Source organism: Haemaphysalis longicornis, unplaced genomic scaffold, assembly GCF_048455015.1.
Source record: "Haemaphysalis longicornis isolate Haplotype H1 unplaced genomic scaffold, Haemaphysalis longicornis Haplotype H1 scaffold_7, whole genome shotgun sequence".
NCBI lineage: Eukaryota > Metazoa > Arthropoda > Arachnida > Ixodida > Ixodidae > Haemaphysalis > Haemaphysalis longicornis.
The window spans coordinates 141,365,448-141,388,364 of NW_027526422.1; the positions used below are offsets into that span (position 1 = coordinate 141,365,448).

General features: G+C 46.0%; 1 protein-coding gene across 6 annotated transcripts in view; it reads left to right on the forward strand.

Moving 5' to 3' along the window:
* LOC144147085 (uncharacterized) overlaps positions 1-22,474 on the forward strand; it is a 256,503-nt gene extending 234,029 nt beyond the window's left edge. For 5 of the 6 annotated variants that reach the window (XM_077679130.1, XM_077679131.1, XM_077679128.1 and 2 more), the window contains 2 exons: positions 5,874-6,120; positions 20,751-22,474. In XM_077679130.1, the coding sequence (XP_077535256.1) occupies positions 5,874-6,120; positions 20,751-21,082 (579 nt within the window). In that variant the 3' untranslated portion in view covers positions 21,083-22,474. The remainder of the gene's footprint in view (positions 1-5,873; positions 6,121-20,750) is intronic. The other variant, XM_077679133.1, reaches the window with a different exon arrangement.
* Positions 22,475-22,917: the final 443 nt, after the last annotated feature.

Genomic DNA, 22,917 nt, shown 5'->3' on the forward strand with positions numbered 1-22,917 from the left:
GAGCTTCTTGGGCAATCTGGATGTTCACTGTCCACGGACGAGATAGCGAGAGCTCGCAGGAAGTGAGGAGGCTAGGGATGGAGCAAAAGAGGGTGGGGTGTCTTCTCCAGTATAATGTGTCCACCGTAGTAGGCCCCCAGGATCCGGGCGCCGAGAAATGAGCCGCCAACAGCAGGGTAGCCTGTAAAAATTGCCTGTTTGAGTGATCCATTCGCGTAGTGGTTCAATGCATTTTTAGTCACCAATAATAATTATGAGGGAATAAAATAGGCAGACAATTCATAATGTATGCTTCCTGGAAGCAAAGACAGGAATGGCGAAAGCATGCGCGTTGTCCGCGCAATGCTTCGACGCGCTCGTCTCGCAATATTCTGCTTGGACACACGGCACCATCTCTGAGTTCCTCTTTTAAAAACACTGAAAGTAAAACACTATCAAATATTCAAGCAGTGAACGTATGTACACAGTGCCTGTATTGATAACACAAGCAATATTTTTATTATAATGAGTGAATTCGAAATATTTGGAAGTTTTTGCTATCTGAACCCTTGCGCCCTACTTTCCTGTTCGTAGGAAGCACCCAATCACGGTCCGCGTCCTTGGCATTGTTGTGGGCTATGCATGAAATGAAGTATAGAAGAGTGCGCTTGGCGGTCGTTTTTGGAGCGTTCGGACCCAAGCCGTGTACAAAGATGGTTTGATGAAGAAGTCTGTAAAGAATATGAAGACGGGGAAGAACGAAATTATGATCCTGTCTGAGCGGGGAAATAGGTAAAATGACTAGTTTATATGTCTTGCAATATCAGTCGGGGGAAAATATGTTTTTGTGGTCGGAAAAGGGAGAGAGCGTAGCATGAATAGATAACCACCCAGGCATTTTTAAGTTATGCAAATAGATCTGCTGGATTTGAGAAGTTTTATGATGCGTACGCTTACGATTAGGGAACGCCAGGCAGCTTTTCTATTAGCATCAGTGTTCGCGACGCTAATTCTGTGAAGGTGGGCTACATCTCTAAAGCGTCATTATACCAGTCCCTTAACTTGAAATGCTTGTCTATCACCAATGGCGGGTCATACAATCTCTAAGCAATACGAACTCTTTTACGTAATCAGGTAATTAGGACTGTTGGCAAACTTTTTACGCGCTTCGAATACCACTTCAAAACTTCAGGTGCGCCATTTTTCTTTCAAATACAACACTAAAGCTACAAAAATATCTCTCACTGGTATCGTACCAAGGTTTGGCATTTAGAATTGGCATGCGCTGTGGAAACATTGCGCTGCGATCACAGATCACGGAAACCTAACGGTGAGGCATATTATTCAAGAATCAACATAAACGCTAAATTTATGTGACGAACGGGTGTACATTTTTCCTATCGCCTTTTCGGACAAAGGCCTTCGTTCGGGCGAGGGAGACTTACTTTAATACTGTATTCACTCGAGGCTAAGCACCTCATTTTTTTCCGCAATTGCGATGCCCAAAGTGAGGCCGGTGCTTAGACTGGCAAAATCTGACTTACCGCCCCCACCACCACTTTTTTTCGCGGCCGTATCGCGACAAGACAAGTGCAAGGAACAACGTTTTATCTGACAAATATTCACAAGAAAAATACGTACAGTCAGTCAACCCACCACTTAACGTCTGATACTCAGTCACTCTTACTACCACTCGCGTTCGTTGGGCCGCTGGGGCCCGGTCTGAGTTCGTTCCATTGAGGTATGTTCCATTTCAGGGTGTCTACCAACCTGGAAAACAGGAAAAACCTGGAATTGTCAGGCAATTCGGGCACATCTGGAGAAGTCAGGGAATTGTCAGGAAATTCTTCAAAAACATGGCTCGGTCATGGAAACTGAGACGGTTAATTACTTCTATCTCCCAACTGACTGCCAACTGCTGGCACAGCCCTATGCGCGAGCTAGACGATGCTACAAATTTTCTGGATGGTCTAAAGGACTTATTGTCCGTAGTGCTAACAGAAGATGGAAGAATGAATTGAACAGAAAGTCAGGACATGGAGGTGCTAGCCAAGATTCGGAGCAACAATCATAGCATGGTTAGGTGTATAACAAGGCGGAATCTCAAAAGAGAAAGAAGGTACACTAGTGAAACGTAGCAAATCCACCATGGAGTCGTGTATAGCCAGGAGCTAAAATAACCCTTCAGAACAAATTAGCGCTTTTAATTGATGAGAACAAAGACAGTGTTGACACGCTAAATAACAATCTAACAACAGCAGTCACGAACCCTGGAGTAGCTGTGGGAGAAGCAGCATGCAGGAAACAAACTGGAAATCTAACTCCGAAAACAAAGGAACTTATTTCCGAATGTAAGAACATGATTTTGTGAGTACACTGGATCAAATTGAATTAGCAGCGCTGTCGAAATTAGCAGGTGTAAAACAAACATTTGTGCGTACAACATGGTAGTGATCGAGGAAGCACTGGAAATAGGAGGAAGCTTAAGAGCAACTAAGAGGGAGCTAGCTATCAGCAAAGTCAGTGTACGCACTGAAAGAAGAGTAGGGTAGCATTACACACAACATTTGCGAGATAATATAAGGAGCGCAATAATTCTACACCTGGCTATATTCATTTGATGTTACACCAGGGGACGCAACCAAGAGTACAGGCTTAGCTGACAAAATCCCACTAATGACCAAAGACGAAATTGAAAAGGCTCTCTGCATGAAAAGAGGAAAAGCTGCAGATGACAAAGACATAATCATTTGCCTTTTCGAGGTGGGAGAAGATGTCTTTGTGGAAGAGCTTGCTAAACTAATCTCAGAATGCTTAAGGACTCTAGATTGCCCATAGCCTGGAAAAACGCCAACATAGTTCTGATTCACAAAAAGGGGGACACCAAGGACCTTGAGAATTGCAGACCAAGCAGCCTGTCAGTAGTATACAAGCTGTTTACCAAAGTAGTAGTTAAGTGCATAAGTGACAGCCTAGATTTCCAGGAACCCAAGGATCAGGCTGGGTTTAGAAAAGGATACCCTACAATGAATCACATCATGTCATCAATCAAATATTAGAAACATCCACTGAGTATAATAAACGTGTTGACATGACATTTATTTTCTATGAAAAAGCATTTGATTCAATGGACACCACAACAGTATTGGAAACATTAAAGAACCAAGGAATAGAGGAAACCAACGTAAGGCTTCTAGACGAAATATATGAGGGGTGTACAGGCAGGATAGTCCTTCGCAAGCAAACCAAACGGTTCCCGAACCTAGAAGGAACTACGGCAGAGAGATCCCATCTCTCTAGAATTGTTCACAGCATGTCTGGAGGGGCTATTTAGGAAGCTCGACTGGGAAAATGCAGGTCTATGGATAAACGGGGAATACTTGCGCCATTTCAGGTTTGCAGTCCACTTGGTCTTGCGCAATGGGTCTGCAGAACACATGCAAAAATGCTTGAACTACAGTCAGAAAGTGGGGCCATCGAACAAAAAATAAATATGAATAAATCTGAAGCAATGATGTAACAAACACGCTGAATGCACCTTACTCAGCGTAGGTAACGAAACACTTGAACAAGTTGAAGAATATAACTACCTCCAACAGGTGGTCAGTGCTTATTACAAGCGTGAAAAAGAAATCCGGCTCAGAATAGGAATATGTTGAGGTGCACTCAGCTAGCCCTCACAAATAATGAAAAGTAAGCTACCTCTATCCCTAAAAAGAAAGCTTAACGAATGCGCTCTACCGGCGATGTCAAACTGAATGCTGTCCAACGGGCCATGAAGCGAATAATGATACGAGTAACACTTAGGGTCCTGGACGGGACAGAGGAACACTTCGCATCCTATATCAGGGAGCAAACTCGAGTAGAAGGTGTCACTTGAAATAAAGAATAAGAAGTGGACCAAGAGGTTAACAGAATGTGCACCCAAAGATGGGACTAGAAGAAGGGGAAGGGCCATAACACGATTGAGGGATGAAATAAGGAAATTCGGGGGCAAAGGATGGACTTGGGCAGCACAGGACAGGAGCGGGTGAAGGTCAATGGGAGAGGCCTTCGTTCTGCAGTGGACCTAAACAGGCTGTTGGTGATGATGAAGGAATGGTTGTATCTGTGGGACTTTGAAAAAAGAAGAGAACCGCTGCTCTTGCAAGAGAACTTGCATTGAAAATGCAAAAGATCATGAAAAATGCGGAACTTCAGACTTTTCTGCTGCAACAAAAAAATCAAGTCTCTGAAAGAGTGAAAGGCGTTCCATTTGTTATTGCACATAAGTTGTTGTGCCTTTTTAATACTGTATTTTCTGCTAAAGGATCCTTACGAGCAACGGATTTGCAATCAAGTAGTGTGTTCTACAGTTAATGCTAGTGCCCCGTCCTATTTTTACCACTGGATGGCTCGCTTTCTGTATTTAGAGTGTTTGTTGAGCAGGCATATCAGTCAGGGATTACGCCTAGAATTGTCAGGGAAAACCTGGATAAGTCAGGGAAGTTTAAAATGTAGAATTGGTAGACACCCTGGAAGTGGTTTGTGATTGAAAACTTCATAAATTACTTGGCCACAACGTCAACTCGAGACTGCTTCCACGCGTCTGAAACCTACCTTACGATGGTTAGACAGACAAGGGGTGCTTAGATTCGCATGCAAGCTTGTTTTCCAATTTTTACCACAAGCCAGGAATTGGGTGCTCAGAATCGCAGAAATACGGTAATTAAAAACTGTTGCCTCGAGCCTTGTATCGTAATCTGGACAGCGTATGTGTATTCATAATATGAAATTCTTACTTTTTATGTGCAGTACAAAGCCACTTCAACTGTTTTGATCATACGCTCCGCGGCACTTTCGTGCCTTAAAATATATTTCAAACGCGCTATCCAAACAGATATTTAGCCACGATGTGTTTACATCCAGCCATAAAATTATGTGCTTTTGCATCTTCTTTGCTGACATTTATCTAATGGCGGTGACAGTAAAGCTTAGTTTGCTGGTCAGCGCACTAGATAATTATTATTTAAACTATGCACACTGCAGCCCAATGGTGCTATCGCAGGAGTGGGTTAGTACAATGAATGTAAAATACTTTTTCATACAAATCAACGCAATGATATCGCTCAAAGGCATGCCTTGTCCTGTTTTATCATTCAATCTTTTAGTGCTGTCAAGTCATGTAACTATAGCCAAATGTCTCACACCTCGTGTGTGCACAAGGATACCGTACGAGGTCTTAAACATGATTATCATTCCATTTATTTACCAGTGACAATATCTTTGTGCTATGCTACATCACCGGATGGCACTTAACCAAACATTTGAAAATCTCAGTAAAGGCTGTTATGTATAAGCCGCACCTTGGTACTCGCACATTAGTTCAAAATTGATTACCGAGCATGTCTAGATAATACTCGACCTAGTTAGATCCATTGTGTTTATTCTTATGAGTGCCTCGTAATCGCGAAATTAGTGTTTTAATAGCGTCATGTTTGAATAATATTTGGGGCATTTATTAGCTACGCTGAAATGTCTCGCTGGAAACTAAAATTTAACGAATAGTTTGTTAATTAAGATAAAAAGCTTGTTTCACGAAAGTAAATGCATGGGCTAATTCCCCAGTTGTGTTACCGTCTTCCTTGTTGCCGGTGACTTGTTCTGACGCAGTAAACTGCAAAATCAGAACAACCGGGACGTTTTTGCAATTCTGGTTAAAGTAAGAGAAGGCTATTACCCACTGGTCGAGAATTTAAAAAATGTCAAGTGCATCTTGAATACACCAGGAGTAAGCAAGTTTTGAGTCTTTTACAACGTAATTCCCTGCAGAATAGGTAGTAATAAGAGGCATCATAAAGGGATTTTGCTTTGTAACGTTAGGCTGCTTATAAATCTGTTTTCACGCTACGTAGGACATGGAGCGCATCTTCGCGGATGATGCAAAATCTGAAGAACATTGGAACGCGGACTGCCTGGTCGTTATTTTATTGTCGCACGGCCTGTACGACGTCATATACGGCACGGACTATGAGCCTGTGGACCTCCGAAGAGACATCTATCCTTTGTTCAACAATGAAAACTGCCCAGCCCTCATGGGGAAACCAAAGCTGTTCTTTGTTCAGACCTGCCGAGGAGCAGACGTCCAGGTCTGCCGTGCAGGTGAGTACATCCCGAGCTAGAAATCAAACTTTGCAACATGTTGTCATGCGGGTCGGCGCGCTGTAAGGTTAGCTGCCCCGTATTGTTTCTTTATGCACTGTTCAGGCTGAGTTTTTCATTCATTAGAGAACCGCATTTCTTGCTTTTGCTAGCAAAATAAACATTTTCCTTTATCTTGACGCAGTTTCTCTGCACAATAAGGTTTGATGCAAGTAGCTCCTCACCTAACAATAGCCCAACTTACTTTGTCAGATTGTAAAAGGGACAGACAAAAGCCAAACGCGTGTCGTTTGCTTTTGAAAACTGGAAACGCAACGGATACAGGGAATAAGCCTTGCAACAAGAAACCCAGAGCATTTTCACGTGGAAGATTCACCCACAAGACACAGCGTGCCGTTCAAGCAAATCAATATTTCTCACTGTCCCTAACACTGGCATCAATGAAATAGGAATGACCTATTCTTCTTCACGACAACAATACCAGTGCTTTCTGCACAGTAGTGGCCCCTCTCCTTAAAGACCGAAGCCCTCAAAAGTCCTCGGCATTTTCTTACCTTGACGCATCGCTCTACCTATACCTTTGTAAAGTGCTGTCCTCAGGCAAGGTGCCACGTAAACCCGACCTTCTACCGAGCAACATCAAGTTTTACCTAATCTTTTCCGTGGTGTTTAATGTGCCTTTCTGCGACTCCTGTCGGTCATTTACAGTCGTTTCCGCTGTTAGTCCAGGCCTTCTGGCTGGCGCGTGACCTATCACTACTCTATCATAAAACACCCGGCACTACAAATGTTTGTCGGTGTGCCTCAACCTCTGAGTTCCACAAAACGACATTGTGAGCAGAAATGCGCGCAAGGCTTACGAAAACTCATAGACAAGCGAGATCTGGCTTCCGCAACAACGAACAAACAATCTTCCGCGCTGATAACAGCATAAAGTAACGTAAGTTGTACATAATACACGAAAGCGCGCGCAGCTTTTTACAGACGTATGCTAGATGAAAATTGCATGTCAGGTCATTGTAAAAAATTTGTCCGAGATATTTTACAGACGAAACATACGAGAAGGACACGAAGACGTGTGCAAAATTAACGGGTCATTAGGCACTACATTTTTTAACGGATTGTGAAAGCACACAAGCTGCGTTTTAACAATATTAACCGCAATTAAATTAGAAGCACACCAGTCCATTCCATGTGTTGCTGCAGTCTGCAACGATGCAATGGCCTGATGAACGTGTGAAGCGGAGGAAACTATCAAAGTGTCATCAGCGTATTCAAATAGCGGTGTGGAAGCTGCATTACAAAGATCATTACAAAAATAATAAAGAGCAGGGGGCTTAGTATCGGACCTGGAGGTCCTTTAGATTTTATCGGTGAAAAGCTGCTACGAGACTCGCCTAGGGAGACACATTGACGGCGGCCATGCAAGAAATTTTGAAGCAACTGCGAGAACGGTACTCTAAATCCAAGCAAGGAAAGTGTATGTAGCAGAATAGGTTTTCGAGCAAAGTTTGAGTGCCTCTTCCTTGAGCAAACCCGTATTGGTGAGGTGAGATAACATTCTGAGTGTCCAAAAAGTCTGTCATAATAAGAAACAGGCATTTTTCGAGTATCTTGGCGAGGCATGATAGAATAGATATAGGCTTATAGTTTTCCATTTTACGTTAAAGACCTCCAAGTGGTCAAAAGTAATCCGAAACCCTCCACTACGGCACGCTTCAACGCCTGCGTTGCGTCGGCACGTTAAACCCTACAATCAATCAATAGTTTTCTCTTTTGCTACGATCCTCACCTTTGTGAACAGGAGTAAGTATCGCTGCTTTAATACCAGTTGGTGTGTTGCCCGTAGCAATAATGTTGTTGAAGAGTGACAACAGCACGTTTTTAATGACGTCCCAATTCCTGAGCAGTTCCGAAATCGAAATTGTATCTATGCCTGGGCGTTTGTTAGGGTGGATGCTGGCTAAAAGTGATTGAAGCTCTTGTTCTGTGGTGAAAGCCAGATAAGCAGATTGCAACAAACTGTTTGATAGCGTGCTGCGCTGCGCATCTGCCCTTGCAACAGCAGAAACTCGAGAAAAAAAGTTGTTGAAATCGTCAGCTATGCTTTGCGCGTTACCCAGATAAGCAGCTAGAATAGAGGCACCGTTATTGCCACGTTTGTTTTGTGCCTCAAATATTGTTTATCAATCATCACGTTTTCTTAATGTTTGAGCCGGCTACATTAAATTCATTTCGAAGCTGCGTACGTTCAGCAAGCTGGATCGTCGCGTTTACTTTGTTCTTGCACATTTTAATTTTGTTTTGCAGCTCAACACACTTAGTAGGGCGCTTAGCTTGTGCCCAAAGTAAATTCTTTACTTAGACGGGAAAATTTTGGTCTGTTAGTCTGTCTGTCTGCCTGTCACTCGATTCAGCCAGCCGACCAAAGTAAAACAGATGCTGAGCAGTAGTATTATATTCTCGAAGCCAAATCTAAACGTCTAAGTCCGGTGTTAATGTTCATACTTGTCAACATTGTTGGACAAGAACAGGAGATTACGCAAATATAAGGCACAAAATCAATACACGAGTAATATTTGCAGTGTTCCTGCATTGAAAATTTACAGACGCTTGCTTTTTCTCTTAGAAAATAAAACACTACATCAACTGGAGAAAACCGTCGCCTGCTGTTGCCCGCGCTATCTGGCGGAATTATAAAAAAAATCAAACGGCAACACCAGCGGAAGGTTCTACTAGATAGGTTTCGCGTTCCGCTTGGAACGCTCGTTGAGTGGGGCAACGTGGTTCTATAAACGCTGTAGTCAGGTGCCTGGATTCACACGCGTCTCTACCGTATGGTAGCACTGGCGGCGATATACCCGACTGGGAGCAGTGGAACGCGCTGAATTTAAATGGACTTAACTAAACCTCTAGTGTTTTACCTTGGAAGGAACAAGACGGGAGAGGAACAGCATGAGTGGTGAGAGGTAAAGATACCGGATGCATTTATTTGCCAGGGGCGCCTGTCGACTATCGTCTTGCGGCGACGTTTTCAACGAAAGGACCAGAAACGCGGTCAATTCTTTGTTATTCACTTTGGAATCGGCAGTTGACATTGTTTATATGGAATTTGAACAAAACTTTCTTATAACCGGGTTCGGGTATTTCGAACTACTGCGTATAGCGAACAAATCACATTCAATCACGTTGTGTGTTATAACCGGGTTTGATTGCACACGGCTGGAATAATTAAAATCAATAAACCGAATGAACACGCCAACCCAATCCGCTATACCACTAAGTACTCTGGATAGGTACCTTCGGGCCGTTTGCCGTCCGCGTTTAAACCACGTACCAGCACAGTGGACGTGCCGTGCATCATAACCTATAGCTGCTCGTGCATGCCCCCCCCCCCCCCACCTCCCTCCTACAAACCTGCGCACGCATAAGCCGGCCACCGGTCATGTGCTCGTGCTTAGAAGTGACAGAAGCAGTCGAAAGTAGCCCCTCGAAGCCCTCTGAATGAGTGATATTGGCTCACGCCTGTGTTCCAAGCTGGCAAGTTGCTATTCATCCGGGAGGGATTCGCCGCTACTCGACGAGCTGTACTTGAGGTGATAACGGCTACGCCAGCAGCTTTCAGTTGTTCGTGCGCCCATTCGCGCTTGAGTTGGGGCCAACGCTTCAAATCTTGCTCTTCTCCCTCCAAACGAACGGCATACATCCGTTCCATAGCGATTTAAAAGCTGAAAGCCCTTGAGTTCTATTCACGCGCACAAAAACGTGGCTGTGTGTTTCCTTCCCCCTCGTAGGCATCTTACTATATTGCTAAGATGTTTGTGTAACACATCAACCCACACCCAAGCCACTAGATTAAGCAGGACAGCCGACTAAGCGCATTCACCCAGGTAATTTCGACATCTAAATCTCCCACCAGCACAACCGGCATTTCATCGGTAGCGGCATCCCCCTTTTTGTACCCGCAAAACTTGCACGCAGAATCCGCTAGCCGGTGATGGCGCATGCTTAGGCGTGAAATAAAGCGGAGCAAATGTCGCACGGGAGACCTTCCAAGCGGAAAAAGAAATATGGGCTCACGCCGTCGTTCCAACTGGGCGAGTTCGTCTTCAACCGAAACGAATTCGCAACTACTTGGCAGAGTATCCCATGCCGCCGGGCGTTCGCTGATCATGCGAACACTTCCTGAGAAGCAGCAGCGTGACCGAGAAGATTGCAGCTCGCGCTTTGCACAAATTTTATATGAGGGAGTATTGTAATCTGTAGTGCATCTTTTAACGCCCATCCGTGCTTCTGTTTATTTTTCGCAAACATCTGATAACCGGACTACCGCCGTTAGGTGCTGACTGCGCAACTTGCCAAAGGGGCACAGGCGGAAGAGAGGGAAAAATAGCTGTGGAAGAGGTGTCAGCGGGGACAAGGAGGAACGCTGGAGCGGCACCGAGTAAATCGATGACACCGGAATGAAAACTGGGGTGGTGAGACATATACTGCTTTGCAGTAAAAAGCAGCCGAATGGTAGCATGGCACGGCACAGGGACTTTGTTTACAGTGCGCAATGGATTCATTTCCCCTACCCCCCCCCCACCCTTACTCTCCGGAAAGCTGGTAGGCGATACTGTGTTTACCCCGCACAGGGCACCTTGAGTAATCTTGGTGACGGTACTGGCGATACCGCGGACCCCGAACCCCCCAACATAAGCTGTGACCTACCGTGGTGACGTGTTTTTAAGGTGAAGGGTAGAAACCTCTAACGGTGGCCGTCGGAGCCTTGGTCAAGCTCCGGCCGATGGGCTCCCTGCCTGTCTACCAGGCAGGGAGCTCCGGGACCTCTTTGACTACAAGGGTAAGGTCAAAGGAGAAAGTACCCCCGTCTCCCTGCTTTCCAATGTATCATATGGCATTTTTCAAACCCCCCAAACGTGATCGGCCCCAGAAAAGGGGCCGCACCGAAGCTTCATTCCCACCCTTGCCAACAATTGCATCCCAAAAGCCAGATAACTATCCGCGCTTCTTGATTCTTGAATCTCTTGACAAGTCAAATCCTATCTCCTCCCAGTCAGTGTTCCTTATCACCAAATTCCTTGAAGCCATCTTGGGCAAGTCTTTCCAAGCCAAGAAACTGAGAACCGGCGAAGTTCTGGTCGAGGTGAACACTTACCAGCAAGCCACAAGCCTCCTTACCCAGAATCGCATGGCAGATCTGGACATCAGAGTCACACCCCACCGTAGCCTCAATAGCTCTCAGGGTGTGATTTCTGAGCCAGATCTGATAAATGAGACGGAAGCCGATCTGCTCGAAGGTCTGAAAGGCGAGGGCGTGACGGCAGTGAGGCGCATCACCATGCGGCGAGATGATAAACAGATCATGACAAAGCATATTATCTTGACATTTGACCGTTCCACACTCCCCGAATCCATCAAAGCAGGTTTCATTCATTGTTCTGTCCGGCCGTACATCCCGAACCCGCGGCGCTGTTTGAAGTGCCAATGGTTCGGGCATGGCACTACCGCCTGCGGTGGTCAACTAACATGCGCCAAGTGTGCACAACATGATCATGCATCAGACAACTGCCCATCGCAAACCCTCATCTGTGCTAACTGCCAGGGACCCCACGGGGCCTACTCTAGAACGTGCGAGAAATTCAAGCAGGAGAAGGAAATCATTAGAGTGAAAGTCACTGAGAACCTTACCTTCCCAGAGGCGCGAAAGAGGTTCGCCTCTTTCCCCCGGGGGAGGCACACCGACGCAGCTCGCCGGTGGGCGGAGCGGCGTCTGTTTTCGGCGGGGACCCAGTACCGCGAGTCGGACTTGGTCCCGCCCCCGCCCCCGCCCCCCTGGGTTGCCTCTGGCAGCCCAACCCGCTTCCGCACAGCTCGCTGAGCCATCAGCGGTTGTGGTGGCAACCTGTTCCGTCGGGACCGGTGCCGCTCCCGTCCTGCCTCCCCATCGTCCAGTGCGTTGGAGGGTGCCATGGACACTGCGAGCCCCGCAACGGCTCCCACCGCCACCGCACCGCTCGTGCCACTTCTGGTGCCTCCGACACCACCGGCGGTGGCGGGTCAAACGAAGGGCCCCCAAAGGGGGGCCAAGTCCGGGGGGCCCGGCTCGACGGGCACACCTAGGACATCGGACGACGAGATGGACGTCGGGCCGTTCTTGCCTGCGGTGCACTGCAAGGAACGCGTCCCGACGCCAAAGCCTCCCGACAAGCCAAAAAAGGCGAGAGTCACAGCCCCGAAAAACGACACATAAACAAACACACACACTCCAGTAGCTCTCACACTAAATAATGGGAAGAGAAAACATAATTCAATGGAACTGTAGAGGCCTTCTTAAAAATCTCGACGATGTATACGAAATACTGCATTCTAATCAGCCAAGTGTAATGTGTGTTCAGAAAACACATTTGAATTCCAAGCACACAAATTTCTTAAATAGTTACATGGTCTTCAGAAAGGACAGGGATGGCTGCACACACTCTTCTGGCGGTGTGGCCATAATTGCCCGGAAATCCTTAGCCTGCCACCCTGTCACTCTGAACACTATTCTTAAGGCTGTAGCAATACGCTTAATAATATTTAATAGGTTGATAACGGTATGCTCTATATACATTCCTCCTGATGTTACACTTTTGAGCTCTGACTTCGAGCCGCTGGTTGACCAGCTGCCCGAACCATACATCTTAAGAGGCGACCTTAATGCTCACAATTTTATATGGGGCTCTTCTCGTACGGATGCCCGGGGTGGCCTGATAGAGAGGTTTCTTACATCCTCTGGAGCATGCCTTTTCAACAATAAACATCCTACATACCATACCATAGGACACAACACATACTCAAATCTGGACTTGGCCATTGGTTCGGCCATTCTCTTTCCATGTTTTGAGTGGGGTGTGGGCACTGACCCATATATCAGTGACCACTTCCCCACCTCACTAACGTATATAGGTAACGGCCTATGCAGTCCATCTTCCCAAAACAGGTTCAATGAAGCAAGAGCTAACTGAAATACATTTACAGAGAAATCCAAACTACACCACACATCCATCGGACACCTACACGTTGAAGAAGCTACCCAACTCCTCACGGCGCGCATCCTCGACGCCGCCGAGAGGTCCATTCCCCACGCCTCTGGTGCCCCGCGCAACCAGCGGAGGCCGTGGTGGAATGAGGACTGTAAGCGGGCGCGAGAGGCCCACAACAAGGCGTGGGGTATCCTTCGTCGGTACCCCAGGTCGGGAAACCTCCTCTTGTTTAAACGGGCCAAGGCGTTAGGAAAACGTGTGCGCCGTGAGGCAAAACGAGAGAGTTGGCGTACATTCATAACATCAATAAACTCCTACACAGACTCATGGAAAGTATGGACACGAATACGCAAACTCAAGGGACAACAAACACACAGCCTGCCTCTGGTCTGCACTACAGGGGACACACTTGAAGACCAGGCTGACACACTCGCACAACACTTCCAACACGTTTCTAGTTCAGCACACTACACAAACACTTTCATGAAACACAAACAAATGGCCGAAAAGAAGCCTATACTAGATAACAATAGGTCAACATCTTCTTATAACTCAGAGTTTTCACTGCATGAGCTGAGGGCTGCTCTGAGCACTTGTAAACCCTCAGCTCCAGGCCCAGACAACATCACATATACAATGATACAGCACCTACACTCAGACACTCTTTTAACACTCCTCCACCTATATAACAAGATTTGGCTTTCGGGGCACATTCCTCGCTCTTGGAGGGAGGCCATAGTAGTGGTTTCTTGAAGGAGGGAAAGGACCTGTTGTCCCCCTCAAGCTACCGCCCAATAGCCCTGACGAGCTGCCTGTGCAAGCTTCTCGAGAAGATGATAAATCGCAGGCTCGTGTACTTCCTTGAATACAACGGTCTTCTCGAGAGCTGCCAGGCAGGCTTCAGGGCGGGGCGATCCACGAACGATCAACTCGTATCTCTTGAATCGTATGTAAAGGATGCCTTCGTTCATAAACAGTATTGTGTAAGTGTGTTTTTCGACCTCGAGAAGGCCTACGACACCGCTTGGCGGTACGGGATCCTCAGTGACCTCAAGTCATTCGGTGTCTCGGGTAACATGATAAACACTCTTGTCAGTTACTTGTCAGAAAGAACGTTTAGAGTGAGAGTCGGTGGTGCACTCTTAAGGGTTCACGTGCAAGAAAATGGTGTGCCACAAGGTGGTGTGTTAAGCTGCACTCTATTCATAGTTAAGATGAACTCCCTTGGGAAGGCATTGCCACCTACAATCTCATATTCTATGTATGTAGATGACGTCCAGATATCCTATAAATCATGTAATATGTCAATCTGCGAACGTCAAGTCCAGCTTGGTGTCAAGAAACTTGCCGGTTGGGCAGATAGGAATTGTTTTAAATTGAATCCTGCAAAAAGTTCCTGCGTTGTGTTCTCCAGGAAGCGTGGGGTCCATCCGGACCCAGACATTCATCTTAATGGCGTGGCGCTTCCTGTGAACAAAGAGCACAAGTTCTTAGGTGTGGTGTTTGACCACAAACTCACATTCATTCCCCACATCAAGGAACTTAAAAATAAATGTCTCTAAACAATGAATATACTTAAGGTTTTCTCCCACCAATCCTATGGTTCCGACAAAGAACTCTTGCTTCGCTTGTACACTGCTTTGGTTGGGTCTCTTTTGGACTATGGCAGTGTGGTATATGGGTCAGCGACTAAAACAGCGTTGCGAATGCTTCACCCAGTGCTACACTTGGGGCTTTGTCTCGCCTCGGGTGCTTTTCGCACTAGCCCTGTCGAGAGTCTGTATGTCGGGTGTGATAAGTGGAGCCTTGAGAACCAACGAACGTACATGGACTTGCTATATGCTTTTAAAATTTCATCACTGAATAATCATCCTTTTTATCCTGTCTTTAACGATACATCAACATCTCTGCTCTTTGTAAATCGCCCATCCGTTCCTCTGCCCTTTTCACTTAGAGTGAGAGAGCGAGCCTCGGATCTCAGTGCTTTGTTTTTAGATGTGTACAGGTCATCATTTTCAAACAGTTTACCGCCTTGGAAAGCTCGCCCTGTGTCGTGCGACCTTTCTTTTATGAGACTTGACAAAAATCGTGTACCACGAGCTGCAATACTGCAGCACTTTCTGTCTTTGCAGTTTAAATACACATGTGCAGAATTTTATAGTGACGCTTCTAAAACCTCCAGTATGGTGTCGTGCGCTGCTCATGGTCCTAATTTCAATGCAGCCAGATTCATGAGCGTGCACACATCAATTTTTTCAGCAGAAGCGTATGGAATTTTACTGATTGTACGACACATTCTTGAAAATCAAATTCCTAATTCCATCATTTATACAGATTCTTTGAGTGTTGTTCGCGCACTGTCATCGCACAAGCCCCCCAAAAACGACATAGTTAATCTTGTATTCAGCACTATAATGTCCGTGTATTGCCAAAAGCACGAGCTGGTCCTCTGCTGGGTCCCAGGACACGCAGGGATCGCTGGGAATGAGTTGGCAGACGAGAGGGCCGCTGCTGCTGCACTCAGGAACACTGTGGACATTACAACGGTACTGTACACATACCTCAAGCCACACATAAGACAACACCTGCGGAGAACATGGCAAACACACTGGGACGAACAGACAGACAACAAACTACATGTAATAAAGCCACACTTGGCACGGTACACATCTGACTCACACAACAGACACACGGAAGTCGCCTTGGGCAGGCTACGGATAGGGCACACGCATGCAACTCACTCGTATCTGCTGACAGGATCTCCTAGACCCCCGTGCAGCAGGTGCAGAGAGGCCCTATCCGTAGTGCACATACTAATCACTTGCAAGGCACTTCACACAACACGACACAAACACTTCAGAGAACTCTACAGACAACATATTCCCCTACATCCATCGTTTTTTCTAGGTGACGATGCCATTGTTTCCGTGAAACGTGTGTTTAGTATTTGTCAGAAGTCAAGTTTTTAAACCTCATTTCCTGTCACGCATAATCAAACTGACCTTATACACCAGCCATCACCATTATCTTTAATTGATTTTACTATGTTCGGTTGACACGCTTTTTTTAACCTACCTTTTTGTGCTAACCACTTCACTTGATTAAATAACCTTGTCTCTGGCGCTCTTTGCCCTCGTTGGCCTTGCGCCATTAAACACTTACCATCATCATCATCAGCGATTCTGTGTTAATCAACTGCTAGGTAAATACGGTGTAACAAATATTACGAGCGGTCTCGGAAGTTTAAAGTGAATTTTGGGCCGTGCACGCCTGCGTCTCTGTTCGGATGTGCGTATGATTTCACAGAACAGTTATTCCACCCTTGCTTTTTTTTCTGCTGATGGTCTGGAGCCCATTTTATCTCTACAAAAACTGTTCGTTCATTGTTTACGTGCTCAGGGCTGCAAGTTGCGATCCGCAGAGTGCTTGATTGCCGACCGGGGCGATATATCCCCCTCCCTCCCCCATCCAAGTTTACCTCGTGTCATGTTTAAGTGCATGGGCGGAAACTTTGTTCACTCTATATAAATACATTCCAGTTTTGCAAAATACACACATCAGTACCTTGCCCTCTGAAAGGACAATTGCTTTTTTCATATACAAATCGCGAATTTAAAACTGAACAAAGTGTGCGTATGACCTAAACGATGCATTCACGTTTGATATGGTATCCGCATTATAACCGAAAGGTTTCTTTCGACCCGCCGCGGTGGCTCAGTGGCTAAGGCGCTGCGCTGCTGAGCATGAGCTCGCGGTTTCGATCCCCGGCCGCGCCCGCCGTTTTTTTGATGGAGGCGAAAAGCAACAACGCCCGTGTGTACGAGATTTCGGCGCACGTTAAAGATTCCAAGGTTGTCAAAATTAATCCGGAGCCCTCCACTACAGCGCGTGTCATCGCCTGCGTTGTGTCGGCGTGTAAACCCTATAATCAATCAATCAATCAATCAATCAATCAATCAATCAATCAATCAATCAATCAATCAATCAATCAATCAATCAATCAATCAATCAATCAATCAATCAATCAATCAATCAATCAATCAATCAATCAATCAATCAATCAATAAACCAATAAATAAATAAACCAATCAATCAATCAATCAATAAGTTTTCTTTTGGATTAGCAAGTACGATTCGCAAACCATGCCACTTAGAAAGCACAAGGCAACTCCCTGCCGGGATTGGAACCCGCGAATTTGATCGAATGGGCACAAGGATTTAGTCCCCTGTACCACAAAGTAACTGGTCATTTCGCGGAAATATTCTGTAGGCCACATTGTGACCCACCCTTCCTCTCACTTAAATGTTTTCTATCTGACTAAGGATTGCTGTCTGGTTAACTCAACACTTTTTGAGTAACAGTTGCGCAGTAAGGTTCCATAAAGCCCCCACCACAGCTGATCCCCAGCAAAAGGACTGTTTCGGCTGAGATTGCGATTTCGCCCTCCTGGAATTGTAGTCGCCGTGTTTTTCTTTTACATTTTAGGTTAAAACCTTTGGTCGATACTGATTCCTTATTACAAAATAAACATTCTGTAACTTCTCTTCTCTTTTTTCAATGGAGCCTATATTTTCTACAAAAGTTCCTGGTCGCACAGGAATATGCAATTTCCAACTCCCGGAAACAAATTGTCGCCAAAGTGAACGGCCGATGGGCGTGAGCTGAAACACGGATTGCGTGTGTTGAGCTGTATGAACGTCATGGACCCTCATATGCTTATTACACTCTAGGAACAGAACAGAGCCGCATTCATTACGGCGCGAATGTTGTCGAGGCGAAGTTATCGTGTCTCTGGCAATTCCCGAAGGCCGTTCGGCGCCTTAATTCGGTCTGCGAGTCAGTCACACCACCCGAACTTTCGTTCGACGGACGTGTTCGTGTCGCCGTCGCCGTCGTGTGACAAAAGGCTGTCTGCCAACTCGGAAGTCTGCGTCGCCGTCGTATCATCGTCTTGTCGGCCTATCCAACGCGCCGTAATGAGAAGCGTGTTAATAGAGCAAAAAAAAAAAAACGTAAAGCCGTTTCATTCAACGTAAAAGCTGTTGGAAGTGCAGACCAATGATTCGCCAACATGGGCTGTAGCGCCGGTACCCGCTCACTGCTAATACCCAATGCAATTCAAATTGCCAGCCTTCGCAGTGCTCGTGTGCCCCCTGCCTGAAACAATGGCAGCGGGAGTTCAGTTTTTTTTTGTACTTCCCTTTTCTGCCACACGTGCTGGCGTTGCACTGCCACTTTTTTTCGCTTACTGTCGTAAAAATCAACCGAACGAGAGTTCCAAACTAAACGAACGCGGGTGCTTCCGGTTAGTTACATATATTTTGCTTCCACTGTACCTGCAGTTTTCTTTGCGCTAAAAAATACGGAGATGTATAACAAGAGCCAGCGGTCCACGAGCTTCGAACGGTTTTGGTGGTTTAAACCTCTTGGTTTTTGAAGCCTCTCGGGGACGCTCTTCAACGGTACGCCGGGCTCTACTTGGGTCCGTTCTCTCGCTGCGCCCGCTGGTTCCGGCAGTTGCTTGATATAGAGCGTTACAGCGAGCTACAACGACAAGGCGAGCCCCTAAAGTGATCTGCACTTAAGAGATAAATATGGACGAACACGATAGCGTTAAGCATGCTGCAGGAAGCACTCATGAAACGGGCCCTGTAAGAGCTTTTGCCAATACATGGGTGTTCGCATTTTGAGGTAAACCAATTTCCTAGTAATCACCTCTTTCAAGAATTTCGTTAAAGCGTTCAGTGTGAAAGCCAATGAAAGCCTCTCATTTTTGCAAGCGCCGCGACTCTCCCTCGTTTCGCTGACCTCCTCGCACTGCGCGAGTGTGACTGCAAGTGTTGACTCGCTTCACGGTGACGTCTGCAAGAATATTCGGTTGCCGCGTCGTCTGCTACTCAGATAATCTTCGCCGCTGCTTCGATCTGGGAGGGGGCCGTCTGACTTACTCCGTTTCGTTTGGGCTGTTTTTTTTATCATTTTGCTTGTGATTCTAGCACCCCGCTCACGGCGAGAAAAGCTGATGGAAGGAATGGGGCGAGACAAGTAGGAGTTTAAAATATCTGAGCGAACGACTAAAGAGTCGCCTTAAACATTTGTTAGAGTGAGCCCGTACATGCGTTCAGAACGTTCGTCAATTTATGTATTCCTTATTTGGCCGCTCGTTCGCGCCAGTCAAGCTTGGCCGTGTTATGACCCCATGCACTAGCGTACACAGGCAGTTATAGCATTCTATTTCGTTATTCTGATCGGTACTAAACATTTATAACTGAAACGAAAATCAGCTGAAGGCTTGCTCGGTGCGTCACAGAGACTTTTCTTGAGTGCATCGTATATTCCATCTCCCACTCCCTCTCCCCTTATTTTCCGGGTAACTTCTTCGTCATTGTGTGTTTATCAACGACTAGACAAGTACTCCGTACCAGATATTACGAGCGGTCTAGGAAGAGTAATGTGAGATATGAGGCCGTGGTCGCCTGCCTCTTTGTTCAACTGTGCAGATGATGCAGATAGACCTGACTATGTCTACTACACTCTAGCAACTAGTAGAACAGGTCCGCTTTCATTACCGCACTATTGTAGTCTGGGTGTAGTTTTCTCTTCTCGATCGGTTCCCGATGACCGTTCGGCCGATCAGCATTGCTAGCGTCTGCGGCAGGTGAGCCAGTCAAGAAACGCGAACTTTTCCTAGGCCGACGTGTTCGCGGCGCGTCGGCGTCGTGTGACAAGGCGGCTGCGAACTCAGATGTCCGCGTCCCCGTAGCGTCATCGTCGTGTCGGTCTAGCTAAAGCATTATGCGTTCTGGAGGATGCGCTAATTAACCAAAGGCGCCACCGCGACCCGTCGACGCTGAGCAGACGACGCTTCTCTTCGCCTGAAGTGAGAGAAAAGAAAAGGCTGTACGCCGGAAGTGAGAGAAAAAGTCGTCCAATTACAATATTTCTGCTTTGTGACGCATATGGGAGAATCGACGAAGTACATGCAGGAAGGTGGCGCACGCCAAAAGCACGCAGGAAAGGGTGGGATTGCGGGAACAAACTTTGAAACTTACGTGTGGGATTTCTGTTGCACGTAAAAATGTTATACTTGGCACAGATGACGCCGACCACCCAATGCCGTTTCCGCCTGCGAGAAAGAACGTCGTGGCCAAATACAGTATCCCATCTAGCACCATCTGAACAACTTTGAGTGCGGCACAAAGCATGAAGTTCGCTAAAGGCACTCTTTAGCCTAAATTTGGTTCCTGAAACGGGTCAGGTACCGAAAAGTGCCAGGACGCAAAAGTGATACTTATGTTCGTCAATACGGGGTAAGACACCAAGCGTCTTTGAACTTCTGTGCAGTGACTAAGTTCCTCATAAAGCAGCAGGCCCCACTAACGCAGTTTGGGTCTATAAAATACATCCTTCAAGGGTTAGTTCACCAGCACTGATGTCGAGAATTTTTGTTTTGTTTCTGCTTCATTCGCGCAAGCTTTAACTCAAAACCTGCACGTAAAAAAATGAGAATGTTTGTCACTTTCGTTATATCCAGGTTTAACGGTAAGTGATAGCACAGGTTGCACTCAACCCATTTTTTTTTCTATTTCTTTTCTGCACAGTGCAACGCAATGACGAAACCGACAACGCATTGCTGCCACAGGCTCCTGTCGCTGCCCAGAAGATGGCCATGCCCGAGTGGTCCGACATGTACATTGCGTACTCTACGATTCCCCACTACGCTTCATTGAGGGACACTCAGAACGGGACATGGTTCATTTCGACCGTCTTTAGTGTTTTCAGACAGCATGCTGCTACAGCTCATCTGGAAGCCCTCATGCGCATGGTCGCAGAAGATATGATGCGGATCCAGGATCGGAAAGGGCGAATGCAAACACCGAACATAGACACATACGGATGGACCAAGTTACTTTACTTTAACCCTATGCACTGACAAAATGAAAAATAAGCATCTCAGACACATCCTCCAGAAAAAACGAAAACTGAACTAAGAAAACCCGGAAAAGACCGTTTGAAATATGAGCAAAAACTTGCCTAGCCAGGCAAACCGGCTAACGCCCAGCATTCTCACAAAAATGCATAACTGGCGGAAGTAACACATTAAAGCGTTACATTAACGTGTATTGAGATAACGTGTTACACGGAACCTTGAAAAAGCAACAATGCAAAAAGTAGGGAAAAGAGAAATTTGTGAAACAACAAGGGACGAATTCAGAAATACGCATTTTAGACATCGCCTGCAAAAAGTGAAGCCTAAACTAAAATGCCTGGAAAAGAACGTTCGAAATACGAATGAAAATAACAAAAATATGCAAACCGCGCAACTCACGCATTTGCACAAAAATTAAGAATAGGTATAGTAAAGGCACGTAATCACTATAATTGTAAAAATTTTAGATCAGTGTGGGAAAGAAACATAGCAAAACCTGAAACCAATGAAATAATGTACGGTTCGTGGTTACTTATAGCCGAATCTGGCTGCACATAATTGACGATGTAAACAAGCGGCAAAAGAACGGTACGCACTAGTTGACAATTCTCTGAATCTCTGGACATTTTTAAATCAGAGAGCTCTGGCTACATTCCTGTAGAATTACGATAACGAGTGCTGGTGTGTAAGATGGATGCGTGAGAAAGAAGCGTTAATATTACTAGAATTTGTCAAGTACGACAAAAACTCGACACAGCTTAAACGTTCCTGGACGTCCTTCCTTTGAAGGCTGGATTCTCGAAGCCTCTCCGTTGCAGAGTTATCGAGTGGCGGCGCATTGCACTGTTTTTCCAAATACCAGATGTCGGAACGCCACAGGAACGTATCTCTTTTTTGCTGTACGCGTTTTATACTCTTTTAAAGCAATATTATGCCATGGTTTTTTGTGTTCTATTAACCCACAAGTGCTGTGTTGTGAAACCGCAGTACCAAGGCAGCGCTGAACTTGGATTCACACTTTGAGTTCTATATGAGCTCGGTGGATAGTGGATAAGTTTAAGTATTCTTACTTAAAACAATAGTCTATCAAGTAACCTCAAGTAGTTGTATTGTTTGTTATATGTCTCAGTTATTCTGCCCTAAGCTATATGTAGCTCTGGTATTCATGATCCTTGTGTAGAGGGGAATATGTGTTGAAGTGACGTTGCTTGTGTTTTTTATGGTGTGTTCATGCACTTTTTCATCCGAATGTATTTGCAATGCTATCGACATGTACGGCTAGTAACCCTTGTGTAGGGTTTGGACCTTTCCAGGTACTGGTATGTACCTTTACGTCCCCTTCTCTTGGTTTTTCTGTGATTGAAAATCGGAAATAAATCTCAAATTCAAATTCAATTCAGATGAGACTACCGTGGGTTGAAAACTTTGTGAACGTGTATTTTGTCGCCGCCTTCATTCATCCAGCGATAAGATGCCATCCGGGCAAGTAATAGAGCGGGCAGCGGCAGTCGTCAAATTTGCGAGGAGATAGCAATGCTACGTTTTTTGTCATTTTAAATCATAGATTCACAAAATGCATATTTTGTTTCTGCACAGACCCTGAAAACTATGTTTACATCTCTCTCTACGTGACAGGAAGAACAGACATAGTGTCTGAGAGTTTTTGAAAGGAAAGCACTGCGGGGCTCCTTTAATTGTGAGCGGGTCGCCGCAAAGGAGGGGATTCGGGTAGGGTTAGTGCGGCGGATAGATGCGCCGGAGTATGCGCGACAAATGAGGGCTATGAGGGTAGGAGACGCCAGAGGCTTGCTGGTAGTTGGTGAGTCCAGAACAGTAAG